The following is a 16,870-nucleotide window of genomic DNA, read 5'->3' on the forward strand; positions in this document are numbered from 1 at the left end:
TGTAGGCTGAAGATGGATGCTCCAACGATACAGAAGAATTTTAGGTGGCAGTCCAGATAGTGAGATGTCTCTGCCAATTCTAGAGTTTTGGAAGTTGCTTGCAATGCACTTCCTGTTAACTTAGGTAATATTATATCCTTCTGGAATTTTTGATGGAGTTGAAGAATAGTTATAATTATAGTTTTCCTCCATCATGATAAAAGATAAAGTAGATATAAATATTGTGACTATAATTCTTGCTTTATAGCTGTTTTGTTATATGTACTTTTACTATGTTAAAATTAAAACCTTCCTTTTCATTTAGACAGAAAAGGAGAGATGATGTGGGATTTCCCTCTGTATGCTGTGATTACCATTAATGAGTAAAGAAAGCTGGCTTGAGCCTATAGCAGGGCAGAATAGAACTAGGCAGGGAAAACTAAATTGAATGCTGGGAGGAAGAAGATGGAGTCAAGGAAAAGGCATGTAACCCCTCCAGAGACAGAACTTTGCCAGTAGGCCACAGCCACATGGCCATTCACAGATGAATAGAGATGGGTTAGTTTAGGATATAAGAGTTAGCCAGAAATATGCTTAAGCTATGTAACAAGGAGGGGCCCGCTTGTTTGTTCAGACTACCCAGCTAGCTTAAACCTGAAATAACCACACAGAAATGTATTAATTAAATCACTGCTTGGCCCATTAGCTCTAGTTTCTTATTGACTAATTCTTACAACTTAATTTAACCCATTTCTATTAATCTGTGTATCACCATGTGGCAGTGGCTTACTGGCTATATTTCAGCAGTATGTCTTACTCTGGTGGCGGATCCATGGTATCTCTCTGGCTCTGCCTTCTTTCTCCCAGCATTCAGTTCTGTCCTCCCTGCCTACCTAAGTTCTGCCCTATCAACAGGCTTAAAGCAGTTTCTTTATTAACCAATGAAAGCAACACAAAGACAGAAGGACCTTCTACCCCAAAGCTATTGGCCAAACAGTATTGCAGATAATATACTCTTCTGTGTGGTTATTTGGGGGCTGAGTAGCCAGGAACAAAATAGCTGTCTCCCACGACATATTCTTTTCCATGGTATTTAAAACAGAACCAGTTAGCTCTGTTTATCTTATCAACCATGATCTTTAGACATTTCTAACCTGAAACTTCTCCCCAATGAAGGTGTTTAGTCAAGAGTTCAAGGAAGGGCAGCCTGATTATGTCAGTATAAAGCTGAAGGGTAAGTGAGTGCATGATGAAAGCTATTTTTATTCTCTTTAAGATCCTACAGTTGATGTATACCCCGAGGAAAATAGATATGCTTTATATGGCTTAAGTATGCTGCTGTGGACTCTCTGGGGGAACCTATATGAGATTTACAGTATTGTTTTCCAGGGTAATTGCATTCAGCATTCCAGAAAACTAATTTACCAGCAAATGTTAGGAGCATAAATTGTAGATTGGCTGTCACTGGCACATAGATTGACTTTGAAGCTCAGGGCAAAGTTAGCATTCTATATTTGCTTCTACGTATTGCTTTTTGCAATAATCCCTTGTTTCTCCAAACTCTGAGAGGATGGGGATAATGACAAGATGAAAGTTTTCATGAGTGTGTTATGAGCTCTCATGGAGGAACATCATGTAGCCCTCATCAAGAATCTCACTAGGTTACAGTGATTGCGGAGATGGCTCAGGGTATAAAAAGGTTTCTTTCTAAGCATGAGGACCTGAGTTAGGAACTCTAACACTCACATAAAATGAAATATGGGCACGGGGGTATGCCTCTGTGTTAGTCACTGTTCTACTGCTATAAAGAGACACTAAGGCCAAAGCAACTTTTAAAAGTGAGCATTTAATTGGGAACTTGCAGCCCCTGAGTTGTCTGAAAGGAGCAGCTGATATTATTAACAGGAGCTAATTTCTCTTCAAATCGGGTTCCCTGACTTTTCCTTCTGCAATTCAGTTGCCTCCCAGGCCTCCCCTAAACTTACAAGCTAGTCACAAAAAAAATCTCGACAGAACTTGAAAATTATACTTTTTATTATAGTCACATAAAACAAAGTCAGTTACACCAGATTGTTCAAATACATTGTGAATTAGAGCCTCCAATGCTTACAAATTTTATACACACTTATATGTATACATATAAATACATACATATGTAAAAGATATATATTTTCTTCTAAAATAAAGTGCCCAAATCTAAATATATGGGGCAGGAAATGGAGAAAAGGGCCATGAACTCTTGGCTGTTACAGTTCCTTTCACTAGCTGATCCTCCACGTTATATACGCCCACTCAGGTATAATGAATTATAATCACCCATTCTTTCCCCCAGTTCTTCCTAGGGTCTCACTCAAAGGTTAAAAGGTTAAGAAAGCGTGTGGCGAACTTACGGAACCAGAAGTTGACTCAAATGACCACATGGGATTCAGCCTTGGTTTCCAGCGGGGAATAACTAGGCATTATAGTTCTCATATTTAGAGGATTATCTTCCTGCTACAGAGCTGATGGAGTAGTACTATACAAATCAGGCGTCTCTAATTCTAATTCCTCTACTAACATGCAGTGAAGCTAAGCGTTGGTACAAAGGTTCCTGGTGTTTCCCATTACCCAGGCTTCAGGGAGCAAAGACACAGCAGGACTGTGACTTATGGGTCTTGTTTCTTTTGTTATTAAGTAGATTATAATAGAAGGGCAGGTAAAGACTGAGAGAGATCATTGAGAGAACCAAATTGAATTGAAACGGGCAATTACATTACAAAACAAAAATCAATGACATTTCAGACTAAAAGTGAAATAAGGGGTTAAAGAAAAACTGTACTTAAGAACGATAACAATTTTAAAAAAAAATCCTTACTTCAAATGGGAACTAGAGCTCTATTTCCATCCCAATCGCTTAGCTAACTCTCTCAAGTTCTCAGCAGACATCACAAAACGTTATGGGGACTTTTGCAGTATCCCACAAGAAACAGAATCTTAAAATGCCTTTGAAAAGACTTCAACGTATTGAAGCAAGGCAGGGATGCCTAAATTAGCTTCCATGAACCCAGCCACTTCAGCATCTTTGGTGGTTACATCTTCAAACTACTTTAGCATTGATCCTAACGCAAGCAGGAAAGGGAGAGACTGTCACAGCCATCAGGACCAAGAGGACACCAGAGAACTTCCCAGCATATAGCAGACCAGGAACCAACCACGAGAGACCCTGCCATTTCCCAAAGTCAGAATAAGGAGTAGGATATTTTGCTCGTGTTTGGAAGGGCAAAAGAGGAGCCAGGAAGGACTTTTCCATTTTAAGCACATTTTGGCAGGGCCTCTAACTACTGATTTTGGTGAGCATCTTGTTAATCGCTTGCTTGACGTGTGTGGTGGAGCTGCGTCGCCGTGTCTTGCTTTGGACCATCCTTCTACGACGCACCTCTCGACAGAGCTCATAGAATACCTCGGTGATGTTCCCTTCTCCGGTGCAGGCGGAACATTCGTAAAAGGCACAAGCCAATTCTGTAGCCAGCTTCTCCCCTTCTTCCGTACTCACTTGTCTGGAGTGGTCCAAGTCGGCTTTGTTTCCGACTAAGATGAGAGTTACATTTTTGGGCTTTTTGACTTCATCTAAGACGTTCTTCAGTGGCAGCACTTCTTCGAAGCTCCCTCGATCGGTGATATCGTAGACCAGCACGAAGCCTTCCCCCCAGCGCATATGCCCTTCCCTTTGGATGGTGTCTTCCTGCGGGCAAAGAAAGAATCGCAATCAGGAGACCTGGACCTAATCCCAATGTGTACATTGCTATTGTCATAATAATCCCGTAATTATACCTCCTCATATCTGTTTATCATTAAATGTAGTGGCTGTTTTCCTGGCCGAACTCATTTTCTTAATTAGTTTGGAAGAGGTAAGTACAACCCAGCCCCATTTGTTTTACTATCCTCTCGGTTCTGATTACAGACAATTGGTAACCCTAGAGACAGACACAAACAATGACATGCTGTATAAAGCACACTGCCTAAACCTGAGGATGAGGATGCCCATCCACACATCCCCATGCCCTAATCTGTGCTATACAGTAGTAGTCACGATGAAAATTCTCCTGCAGTGACATCAGAGAGGTGACTACTCCTTCATGAGGAGAAAACTGGCACCGTTTGAAAGATGTTGGTGGCTGAGTCTGGAGGAACATGTGCCTGTGGTCCTAGTACTTGGGAGGCAGAAGTGAGAGAATGTTGTGTTCAAGGGCAGTCTGGGCTACATGATGAAATGACGAGACATTATGTGTGGGAAGAGAGACATGAAGAAGATGAAGAAGAAGAAGAAGAGGAGAAAGAGGAGGAAGAAGAAAAGATGAGAGGGAAGGAGAGAAAAAAGGCAGAGTTTTCATAGGTTCAGATGTCTTCTAGAGGCTTCTGCATCTCTTGGTGTGTTCAGTACTGTACGGGGATCCATACATAAAGACAGAGTGATGAGAAGGATAGGGGTATAGTTAATTTCAGGAGCATTTCTTAGATTAAACACTTTAACCCAAGTCTTCTTGGAGGTCATGGGTCATTGTTACAGTGCCATGGAAATACCTGGCCACCAAACTATCCCCTGTAGCCATTTCTATATTTAGGGACTGAGACTATGGACCTTTTGTAAGATTTGATCTGATTAATGTCAAAGGAAATTTGCCAGCAAGATTTGTAGGCAGCTATCTCCGCATAATGCAGTGTGAAACACACAGACAAACCTGCGTGTGGTCATAGAGACTTGGAACGCAGGATAGACCAGAGCGCTCTCTCAAAGGCTCACCTTGCACACGACGATTTTAATAATTCCTTTTGATAGCAATGCTTATTTAAATTCACCTGAGCATTCCAAAAGCATGTTTGGCTATAAAGCCACATGAATACATTGGCATCCCCCAGATATAGAAGGAAAGTCACCCTAGATGTGACTGTGAATATTTTATTATTTCTAATACCTTCTTGAAGGTCATTTACACAGAATCAGATCACACACGCACCAGTGTATAAAGTGGAGAGATAATGGAAGCTATATAAAAGTCACCTACAGAAAAATTCTTGAGCGTTATTTTTTTTACATTATTAACTTACATATCTCCTTTTTGTTAACTGCAGAAAATAATTAGCTGAATTTCTATTCACCTGGCCAGCGGTATCTAGGATCTCCATAGAAACAACTTCATCATCGATGGTTGCCTGGTGTCGGTAGGTTGACTCTAAAAGAATGAGAAAATGAAGACAACACAAAGGCACATGTGAGATTTACTCTGATCCTCGAAGCCAGAAATTAGGCATGGGAGGAGTATTTCTGCTTTTGTAGCAATAGGGGTGAGGGTCCTGCCCAGGGAAGAGAGGACAAAGAAACAGCACTATATTCTACAGAGCTTTATAAGGGCCCAAACTCCAGCCATCTGCCTCCTTGCCCCTCTAAATCCTTTCCTTGAGGATGTACCTTGTTCTCCTATGAGGCCAGCCCCCCTAGTGGTCGCTTCAATTTGAATTGGATGAAATATCTACATTCTAAAACAACAAAAAAAGAAAGTTTCCATACAAAAATACATTCTGCCTTGATATTCCTAAAATTCATTTTTTTTCTTCAAAAAACCCCATTGTGTTTTTTTCCTAACTTCAAATCTGTAAAGATCAAAGTCCTCAGAGGGAGATGCGTAGGATTGAGAGATCAGGACTTGATAGGCAGGCAGATATAGATGGTGAACTTCCTCACCTTCCTGACCTGAGACAAAAGCCTAGCCGCTTAAAAAAAGATTTGTCCTTCCTTCCTTCCTTCCTTCCTTCATTCCTTCCTTCCTTCCTTTCTCTTTCTTCCTTCCTCCCTCACTCCCTCTTCCTCCTCCTCCCCCCCCCCCATCTTTCTTCTTTCCCTTATCCCACTGATACCAGGGCCCGGCTGGCTGATGGACCTGACAAGGCAAGACTGATCAGGATGTGTTTACATAACAGTTGTGGGTTAATCAGCCATCTCGCCTTTGTTCAAAGGAACCAAAGACTGTTTACAGTTCCTGCTCTGCTCTGCAGAGGACAGTTCTGTGTCTGCTGCGCTGTGCTTGTTTCCTCACCTCCAACAAAGCCTCCTTTACTGGCTGAGTCTGCCTGCTGTGGTGGAGAGTTTCCCCACTGCTTCTGTCACACAGGGGCTTCCAGGCCTTTTATTTCCTTAGCTTACAGATCAAACAAACAAACAAAACAAAACCTGATCAAGACCCCTAGGCTAGGCTGTAACAGGCCAACAGGTGAAGTCAGGGACCTTAAGAGAGTGAGAAGGGGCTGAGCTTGCTTTTGGTGGTTGGTGAAGAACAGTACCCTGAGCAGATGGTGGTGGTGGGGTGGCATAATGCTAATTTCTCTTCCATGTTGCCTGATTAAAGCAGACAACAGCAGCTGTTCTGTGCCAGCTATAGTCACTGGGTCCTTAGTGGTCCCCAAACCCTGAGGGATGAGAAGGTGGCAGGTAGAGGGATCCTGGGCAGTCATGAATACATCCTTCATCATGTAAGTGGAATCACAAAGCAAGGCAGCCTCAGCTGCACTGCCATATATGAAAACTGCAAGGTGTACAACGGAGCCTGGAGTGACTGACTGAGCTGGTGAAGGCCACACTGAGGGCCTTTCCCAGAAGGCATCCCTAGTTGGTAAGAAGGAAAACATGCTTTGAAATTTTAATAAGAAATATGTATAACACATTTATGAATCTTATTCTTTATAAAACAAACCTCGGTGGAGAGACTAAAATCTACATTGATATGGGATTCCCCTCTGTATGCTATGAATGTATTTTATTACTATTGGTTAATAAAGAAGCTGCTTTGGACTATGGCAGGGCAGAATATAGGTAGACAGGAAAACTAAACTGAATGCAGGGAGAAAGAAAGTGGACTCAGGCTCCGTTGTACACCTTGCAGTTTTCATATATGGCAGGGCAAGAGTCTTTCTCCTTCAGCAGCTACATGGTATCTCCTTGACGCCTACTTTTCCCCTCTATATCTGCTCGGAATTCCCACTTTGCTCTAGTCTGCAATGTCATAGACCCGAAGCAGCTTCTTTATTAACCAATAGTAACAAAACACATTCACAGCATACAGAGGTTAATCACATATCAGTAGGAGAGGGAGATCAAAATAAGTCAAAAGCAATGCGAAAGAGGGAACTCAAAGCCAGCATGATGCAGGTGCTGACTCCACTAGCTGGTGGTACAAAAGTGATGAGGGATTCCCCTCTATATGCTGTGATTACTATTAATAAATAAAGGAACTGCTTTGGGCCTATAGCAGAGCTATAGGGGAAGAGAGGTAGGTGGAAAAAACTAAACAGAATGCTGGGAGAAAAGAGGAAGAGTCAGAGAGAAGCCATGGAGCCTCTGCCAGAGACAGACATGCCAGTAAGCTACTGCCACGTGGTGATACATAGATTAATGGAGATGAGTTAAATTAATATGTAAGAGCCAATAATAAGCTAAAGCTAATGGGCCAAGCAGTGTTTTAAATAATATGGTTTCTGTGTGATTATTTCAGGTCTGAGCTGCTGACGGGCCCTCCTCCTACACAAAAGTAGTAACAAGAAAACAAAATTTGAAGACAATTGTAGGCTCATTCTATTGTTGATCATAAAATCAAGAATTCAGACTTAAAAAATCTCCACTGAGGGTGCTGAAGAGAAGACATGACATCTAACACAATTACTAACTGGGTATTTGTGCAGGCCAATCACTGAAACACCTAAACAAGCATGTACACGAGCCTGGCATTGCCTCTCTTGGGGACGAGACTAGAAATCAATGCTTTTGTTTGTTCATTTCTTTAGCACACCTCACCACCTTCCAGACTTTCTTTGTTTCTTTCTTTTCTTTCCTCCTTCCCTCCCTTCCTTCTTTTTTTTTTTATTTTTTTCCCCAGTTTCTCCTTTTCCAAGGTTTAGTCCTTGCTATCCTGGAACTCACTCTGTAGACCACGCTGGCCTCAAACTCAGAGCTCCATCTACCTCTGCCTCCTGAGTGCTGGGATTAAGGTGTGTGCCACCACGGCATGCATGGTCTTCTTTTTTTTCCTATCAAGTACCTTTTGCAGCCTTTGGGGACCACTTTCCTGTTTCCTTACAGTAAACAATAGTCTATCTAAGGCATAAAATGGAGAAAGAAAGCTTGCTATGGGCAGGATTTAGTTATCTAGCAACAATATTTTGAATGATCACCACCAGAACCTCCATAACACAAGCCTTTTTAGAAAAGTTGTCATTTGAGAGATTACTTTCAATATACTCGAAGAAATGTATTTTGCACCTCCTTCCTCTCCTAGAACTCATGGCCCACACATTGAGAGCATGTGGAGTCTCATCTGAAGGGCATCCTGGGCCTGCACTCTTTTATGTTAAATGAGAGGTTCTAGTCTGGAGACTGAAGGCTCTAAAATGCCACTTATAGCATCTACTGCCCTGCAAGTGTTTCTCCAACAGTTTCCTTTCTTCTTTAGTCTTTGGACCTGAAGAGAAGTCCAGCTGGCCGCACACATGCTAGGCATCCACGCCCTTCTGATCCTTCCCCCAGGCTGTGGCTGTTCTGTGTCTTTTGTACTGACTCTCCCCCTTTTCAAATGGCTGGCATCAGCCCTGCAGTCTGGAAAATGAAAACCCAGGCTCCTATCCATCTCTTGCCACCAAAATGTGTCTCAGAGGAAAGGATGCTGTTCTTTGTGGCTCCCATGACAAATGGTCTCTTGGTCTCGACTGCAGAAGGCCACCACAGTGGGGAAGAGAAGAAAACGAGCGTGCAGGGAGTTGTGAGGTCCTTTGGCTGTTTGTTAACTGAGCGAAAGGGATGACACACAGGAACTGAGGGAATGTCTGCTGCAGACACAGCAGCGGGTGGTGGTGACCAATTTTATTCAAGATGAATACTGTTTTCACACTCTTTTGAGCATTTTTCTTCATGCTTTGTTCTCTCATTATGAACTCATTTCCCTATATGCAAGACAGTGAAAATATTATCTAACGAGAAAAATATCAGATATGAATTTGTGAGCTTGTCTGAGATAATAACAAACATATAATTTCTGCTCTTCATTTTAAAATCCAAAGGAAAGCTGGGTGTGGTGAGGCCAGCTTGGTCTACATAGCGAATACCAGGACAGCAGGGATATTTAGAGAAACCTTACCTCAAAAACTAAAACAAAACAGAAAAACCAATCAAAGGATATACATATGTTTGGACTGCTTACATACGCTTTATTGTCTTTATACTAACAAGAGCAGTAACATGACTACTTTCTTTGTTGGACTGGGGGTATGTTTGATTGATCTATGGCTAAAAGCACTCATATATATATAATATATATATATATGAACAGACATCAGTCTCATAATTGAATTATGTATATTAAAAGTATCTTTCAGATTTCCATATATGGAGGAAAACATGCCTTCAGGGGTCTAGAGAGGTGGAACAGTGGTTAAGAGTGTACATTGCGCTTCCAAAGCACCTCTGCTTGGTACCAAACCCTTATTTTGGGCAGCTGACAACCTCCTCTCTAGGTCGACCAGATGTCTCTAGCCTCAATGGGCAAGTACACTCATGTGCACATTTCACCCTCCCCAATATATAACTAAAAATAATAAAAATAAACCTTTGAACAGCATGCACCCCAAGACATTTCTGTAAATAGTGTGTTTTGCACACTCGCAAGGTTGGGTGCTCAGCTATTTGCACGTGGTTAATCCTTGGATTAAGTTGTGTTTGCACATTTCACCATATTCGTATGGCTTCTTGGCTGGTGCCGTAACAGCAGCAGTTAGCAACGTGACTTTATGTTAGAGTGGAAATTGTTCTGAGATGGGCTCTGGCTGGACTACAAACCCATCATGTCACCTTAGATGAGGTCTTGCTTCTCTGGCCCTGTTCATCAAGCACCTATCTCCCATTTTCCTGCTGTGTGGTTATTAAATAGTTCTATGGAGTGCCTGAGCACTTCTATTTCGGTGCCCAGTTCAGAGAACTTGCCTCTCTGTCTGAGCCTTTCCAAGCAGAGGAAGCTATGAGGTAGGCAAGATGAACCAAGCACAGAATCAATGAGCCTGTGGGCTTATGTCCTCTGAGTTCTTCCCTCGTTCCTGGCTGAACTTTTACTGTGCAAAAGGACATTGACTCTGACTTCAAACACAATGTGCATCATCTTCTTTGTCCTAGGGCAGTGGTACTATATACTAAGAAGCACCCCTTCTTCCTCTCTGCAGGCCTCCAACATGCACCAATGAGCAGGTACACACACAGGCACGCACACAATTATACGTGGTTACAAGCCTTTCTCTGCACTCTTGCATCTCACAACATTCTTTGAGGGTAACATGACCCTAGAAGGCAAGGATTCAATTCTTGATTGGGACTAGAAGTTTATGGATTCGGTTTAGTCCAAAGCCAGAATCCACCTCTCACCATCGGGGTCGTTTCCTGATTAAATGGGCCACATCCAAATTCTGATGATCTTCAGGGGTAGTTTTCGGTGTTATTAACAAACCAGGGATGAATCTGGCCAAGCACCCACTGATGAGAGGAGAAAAAGCCATGGGAAATGAAAAATGTTCCATATAAAGGATTGTGGGGTTTTCTGAGACTCCAGCCTTCAAACATTTGCATTTAAAAAAAGAAAAAAAGAATGCTGGTGTACGAGTTCCCTCCACCCACCTTCTGCCCTTTGCTTGTACCTCTAATTAGAATCAGCAAGATAGACCCTTTCATAAACAAATTCAACCAAAAACAAACATGAAAATCACTGGTCTGAAGTCTAGAAGCCTGGAGTCACTGGCCACTACAGTACTCTGCTGATTAGATACTGTAAACTAGGCACAGACTCAGCTGTCCTCAGGAAGAAACCCCAGATGAGGAGTTGCTTCCATCAGATTGGCTTATGGGCATGTCAGTGAGGCACTTTCGGATTGCTAGTTGGTGCCTATTGACGGGGCCCAGCCCACTGGTGGCGGTATTACCCCTAGGCAGATGGGCCTGAGCTGTACTGGAGAGATAGCTGAGCAAGCCATGGGGAAGGTTTATGCTTCAGGTTTCTGACTTGATCTCCTGTCTGGCTTGCCTCACGGTGAAGCTGTGATTGGAACACAGAAGCCAAATAAACTCTTTCCTTGCCAAGTTGCTTTTGGTTATGGTTTTGGTTATGGTGTTTATCACAGCAATAGAAAACCCATTGGGACAAAGTGCAAAGCGTTTTCTTTGGAGGACTGCTTCAGAGAGCGGTGACTATTCCGTCTTGTTAATATGTGGGATGGTGTTCCTAGTTTCCAGCTACTCATGAAACAACAACGAAAGACCAAAACCAAGAAACCCACTTCCTCAAGAGACTGAATTCCCATCCTCCTTCCTCTTCCTCCTTCACAAATATGCCGCTCCGTTTTGTAATGTAACTAATCGTGGCTGCCGGTTGTTTTGAAATTTGCAAATTAACCGTGAATTCCACAAAGACCCAGTCTTTCCCTAAAGGAATAAGACGGTAAGCCCAAGAAATGCTAATTTCTCTCGAATCCACTGGATTGAGGTTTCCAGTATGCTAGAAAATTAAGGGGCTTCCAATGCACACGCCCACACAGATCTCTGCAGTGTGCAAGCTAATGGCAGCGTCCCCTTCCAGTGAGTCATGCACCTGTTCCTCGTGAAAGTGGAGGAAGGCTCTGGTTGCTTAGCAGCCAGGGTCCTTGCTGAGCAGCACGATGCAAGGTTAAGCTGCGATGTGATGCTTCCTGGGGAAGGATGCCTGCAGATAAGCAGTGTAGGCTCTTTCCTATTTATAGCTGCTGCTGTTCTGAATGAACAGAAGAAAAGGGAAAGGCTTCACCCAAGACTAATTAGAAATACTTGCGTTAGTTACTAAAACACACCCAGAGAGAGCTAAAAAAAAATGTATTTTTTTTGTAAGTTTCATCTTTTGTTGTGATATGTGGGTAGAGTGGGGAGTAACTAGCTTTCCTCTGAACTCCTATGAGAGTGGAAAGTACCAAAGAATCACTGTAAAACTTATGGAAATGGAAGAAATACAAGAGAGAGTACTTACACAGCGGGGAAAGACAACAGACAATGGCCCCTTTTAAAAGTCAGGTTCATCATATATCCAAACAGACTACCTCAACCTCACGGTATGTTTATATTCATAAGTATGCTTGAAAAATTGAGAAACAAGAATATTTAGAAGCATGTTTTCTCAAGAAATAATTATTCCTTTCCTTAACCCTATGGTAATATAAAAAAAATGTACTGGGAAGAAAGTGACAAATCCAAGTGTACTTTTTGTACTTTCCTACCAACAGATATATTCCATAATACATGCCTATAAAATAATTTCAGAAATTTAAAGTGTTAAATTTAGTTCTTTTTATACTTAAGCCAGGGAAGCATTGTGTGATGGTTTGAAAGAAAATGGCCCCTGAAGGGCACAGCACTGTTAGGAGGTGTGGCCTTGTTGGGGGAAGTGTGTCACTGTGGAGGCGGGCTTTGAGGTCTCTTATTTGCTCATGTCACACCCTTAAGACAGAAGACTCCCTGCTGCCTGTGGGTCAATATGGAAGAACTCTCAGTTCCTTCTCCAGCATCATGTGTGGCTACATGCCACCTTGATTCCCACCATGACGATGGACTGAACCTCTGAAACTGTAAGCCACCCCAATTAAAAGTTTTCTTTGCAAGAGTTGCTGTGTTCATGGTGTCTCTTCATAGCGATAGAAACCCTAATTAAGACATATTGCATTTCATATGCGAGTCTTTTTTTTTCAGTTTCTTTTCCTGTTTTGTGTTAGAAAGATATATTTAGATAAACAAAAAATGAGAAACCATTACCTTGCTTTCCCATCTCATTCAATAGCTAATGTTACTGTCTTAGCATATAACTTTTCATTCTCCCTTGAATTTTCACAGAGTTACCTGGAGGTATTTCTATCCAGATACAAATCTGGAAAATTATGATGATGTATTTACTAACAGAGTTACTCGTGACTGTTTTTTAAAGAGCAAAGGCAGAGGAGGATCCTTAAAATGGATGTAAGTCAAACTCCTGTTTAAAAGATTGATTATCATAAAATATGAGGTTCCAGTAATGACTTAGGATTCCAGTCAGTTCCAATCAGTCATGCCATGCTATCACAGTCTCTGAAGCTGATCTAGAAAATCCACTGCTGAGAACAGCCAAGATAACATCAGAGAGTAGAGGAGGAAGATGCATTTTCCCATCAAACTACAGCGTGAAGCTGCTGGAGGGGCTCGTTGCCCTTCACAATGACTTTGTTATGGGAGCATAGACAAAGGAACTGTCTGCACACACACAATTGGATGCTTTTGACTCACCCAGAGGAACAGAGAGATGCCATTCTCAGGAAAATGGATGCAAGAGGAGATGATTATACTGAACAAACCAAGGCATCCTCAGAGATAGATCCATAGGGTTTTTTCCCTCACTTGTGGTTCATAGATTTTATAGAGATGTATAAAATCATGTAGGTCTATATGGCATGAAAGTGGGGGAAAAAGTGGAGGAATGAAGGGAACTAACAGTAGGCAGGATTGGTTAAAAAAGAAAAAAGAAAAAGAAAGAGGAGAAGGAATCTGGGGAGATGGGAATGTTCAATACACTGCATAGGCCTGTGGGAAGTGCACATAACAGCACAGACAAATAGTACATATGATGAAAATAAACAGAAATAAGTAAATAAGAAAATGACATTGGATGTTTAAATTGCATCCCACTACAAATGACTTGGTATCTGAAGATGGTCTTAGAAGTCACGTGAAGAGGTCAGAGCTGTATAAATGATGACAGAAAACATGATCAATGATTTGAAAACAATTGCTGAGTCTTCACCATCTACCCTTCTCTAACATAAGTTCCAAATAGATTATAAAGTTGAGCACTAAAGAAATAAACCAGCATCTGTCTATCCCTTCGTTGCTCACTTCCCCCACCACATCTGACTATGGTTATTTATTTTCTGGCTCTTTTCTGGACTTCTAGGTCAAAACAGCAGAGCAGTGATGCGGAGAGATGGCTCAGTGGGTGAAGCGTAGACCTGGGAGTTTATCCCTAGAGCCCATAGAAGTATTCAGTTATAGTGGCATAGTTCTATAATCTCAGCACTGGGGGGTGGGGGACCAGACAGGAGGATCCTGAAGGCTGGCCAGTGGGTCTACCAGAAATGGTAAGCTTCAGATACAGTGAGAGATCCTGTCTCAAAAAAACAGAGTGGAGAGAGATAGAGGGAGACACCCAATTGTTGACCTGTTTGTGCATAAGAAACGCAGCCCCACCCCAGATCAATCAACCGGTCTCTCTGAACTACAGGGCAAATGCACAGAAGGTTGTTCATAGTTGGTGGAATGAGCGAAGTGCAAGGGATAAACTTCCTTTGGACTGCATATGCAATCTCCTGCATGATACATTTGCAGGGAATTACCTATGTCAAACCCAATACTACGTACAAGGCCCATGGACCAAAAACCATAAAATCAAAACAGAGGGACTGGCAAGATGGTTCAGTGGGGAAAGGCACTTCCTACCAAGCCCGAGAAACTCAGTTTGAACCCTGGGATCCATAAGGTGAAGAAGAGAACTGATGCCTGCCAATTGTCCCCTGTCCTCCACACATACACTATGATACATGGATACCACCACACATGTGTACATGCAGGCACGCGCGCGCGCACACACACACACACTAACAAAAAAATAAAAAAAAAAACACATCAGAACAGAAGTGCCTAGGAGTTGTCTTCACCCATATTTATAAACAGTTTCTGCCTTTTCTACCCACAAACATCTCTTTGCTCTTACCTTTGGAAGCTAAAGTGATGAGATAATGTTTTCTGCTTCCACTTCCCTAATCAGTGCTCAGATGTTTGCTCTTATGGGGGCACTCTCTTAAGCATACCCTTCTGTCCCACCCCAAATGCTGCCAAGAGTCACCCTGTCTCCCTCCCAGTGAGACAAGGTGGCATATTGGATGGGAGAGCGAGCATCCTGTTGAACCCATTTGTTTCTTCACCGAGGAAAGATTTAACTTCTTTATTTATGCACTAGGTCCTGCAGGGCTTGAAACATAGGATATGATGCACACTGCAGGCCTCTAGGAGGGTTTCGTGCATGACAAATTAAACATTATGCTTTCAAAACAGCCAAAGGGGGATTAACGAGGGTACCACAGACATGCTCTCCTCTTTTCCGGGCCATAAACATGTTGGAGGGGGAGGTGAAGATATAATGTTTGACATACCGAGGGTCGGATCATATTCCCAGATGAATCGTTTGGTCAGAAATCTCACTACAATAGCTGTGGAAGAAAAAGAACAATATGTCAACCGTGCGCTCTTGCTGGAGTTCTTATCCATCTGTAGAAGGAGGAGAGATTCATACAACACCATACCCGTTTGATATTTCCTTCACCTGTGACTATTGCAATGCACTTCCAATTCATATGGTGGCCTCAGACTTGGGTGGTGTTTTTAACATGCTTGTCATTCACAAATCTACAGCTTAGATTTATTTTTCTAGTCATAGGCGTCAAGCCAACCAACCAGCACAGTGTGAAAATGCACAACAAAAATGTCAACAAAGCCTTTAATTCAGATGCAAAGTGCCCCATTACAAGTCTTAAGAGTTCTAGTACTAACAGAGATCCACAAAGGTGAGCTAAAATAACGGGGACCACCATTACTGGGATGAAAAGATACAGTGTTAAAGACATCTAGCGCTCCAGAACTGAGACTTAGGAATTCATGATTGCTCCTCAGACAGTGCCAAAGAGTGCTGTAAGAGAATGAGGGCCTAAGCTCAGATCCCAGCGCCCATGTAGAGAAAGCTGGGTGTGGCCATGCATGCCTGTATCCCCAGACACGCAGGGAGGAGAGAGGGACCAAGGACAGGAAGATCACAGGGGTTTGCTGGCTGCTTTATTCCAGGTTGTTTGGTATAGAGCCCATCTCAAAGAAATGTCTATAATCTCTCCATTGTCCTGCACTTATTTTAAGTCATAGACCATCTGGATGCCTACGGGCAACTGTAACTATGGGCATGGATAAAGAGAATCAGTATGACGCAGTGATCAGTTATGATGTCACATCCCTGCAATTCCAGTACGGAGAGAGTGAGGCAGGAGGATAGTGTGTTTGAGGATGCCTTGGCCTACATAGCAACCTCCAGGTTAGCCTGAGCTAAATAAATGGGTCCTGTCTTAAGAAAAAAAAAAAAGCAAAATATGCTTAACTATGTGGACACTGTTGTCCTGAAAGTTTACAGGACTCATGTCAGAGAGCTGTATCCTATTGCAGTTCACAAGAGTGCTTGTCAAACTTGAGAAGGTTTGTGAAGGAGGCTGTTACAGACAGTAAAATAGACAAGGAATACTGGATCCTTTCCCTGGGGGGAGAAAACCAGCACGTTCATACTATTTGACAAATAATTGCACCAGCACCTGATCTCTTTGAAGGCCCTAGATGGTCTCTCTGAGAAGTCACTGAACTTAATTCAAAAAATCATGGCTACTAATTTAAAATACCAATTCTATCTTTACTTTCACAGAAACACCTTCAATGAACTGCTCACAAGTATTCCTTGAAGGAACAAAGCTAACTGGAAGGCGGGGAGGCTAGGTCCATGGTGTCTGTCGTCACTTTTAGGGTCAGCAGAGAAGCATGCCTCTTTCCTGTCTGTGTCTCCCGTGAGCTGCCACAGTGCACAGTGCCACATGGACACTGACAAACAGACCTTATTCACTTACTTATATGTGAATTCGCTGCGGGTGACCAATGAGGGGAAGTAGCAATATTCTTTCTTAATTGCAGAGCATGAGACTTGGTTAGAGCCAGTATACGTCCAGAGCCTGAAGTGGCAGGGCCACTGACCCTGTC

General features: G+C 42.5%; 1 protein-coding gene across 1 annotated transcript in view; it reads right to left on the bottom strand.

The window, feature by feature from the left end:
• Nucleotides 1–2,000: 2,000 nt before the first annotated feature.
• Rerg (RAS like estrogen regulated growth inhibitor) overlaps nucleotides 2,001–16,870 on the bottom strand; it is a 117,346-nt gene continuing 102,476 nt past the window's right edge. The window contains exons 3-5 of the mRNA XM_041638671.1: nucleotides 15,238–15,294; nucleotides 5,116–5,189; nucleotides 2,001–3,700 (exon numbers count right to left, since the gene is read on the bottom strand). Of these exons, the coding sequence (XP_041494605.1) occupies nucleotides 3,293–3,700; nucleotides 5,116–5,189; nucleotides 15,238–15,294 (539 nt within the window). The 3' untranslated portion in view covers nucleotides 2,001–3,292. The remainder of the gene's footprint in view (nucleotides 3,701–5,115; nucleotides 5,190–15,237; nucleotides 15,295–16,870) is intronic.

The sequence above is a fragment of the Microtus oregoni genome, unplaced genomic scaffold (genome assembly GCF_018167655.1).
Source record: "Microtus oregoni isolate MIOR12 unplaced genomic scaffold, Mior012 000002F_ref0000024, whole genome shotgun sequence".
In the NCBI taxonomy this organism is placed as follows: Eukaryota; Metazoa; Chordata; class Mammalia; order Rodentia; family Cricetidae; genus Microtus; species Microtus oregoni.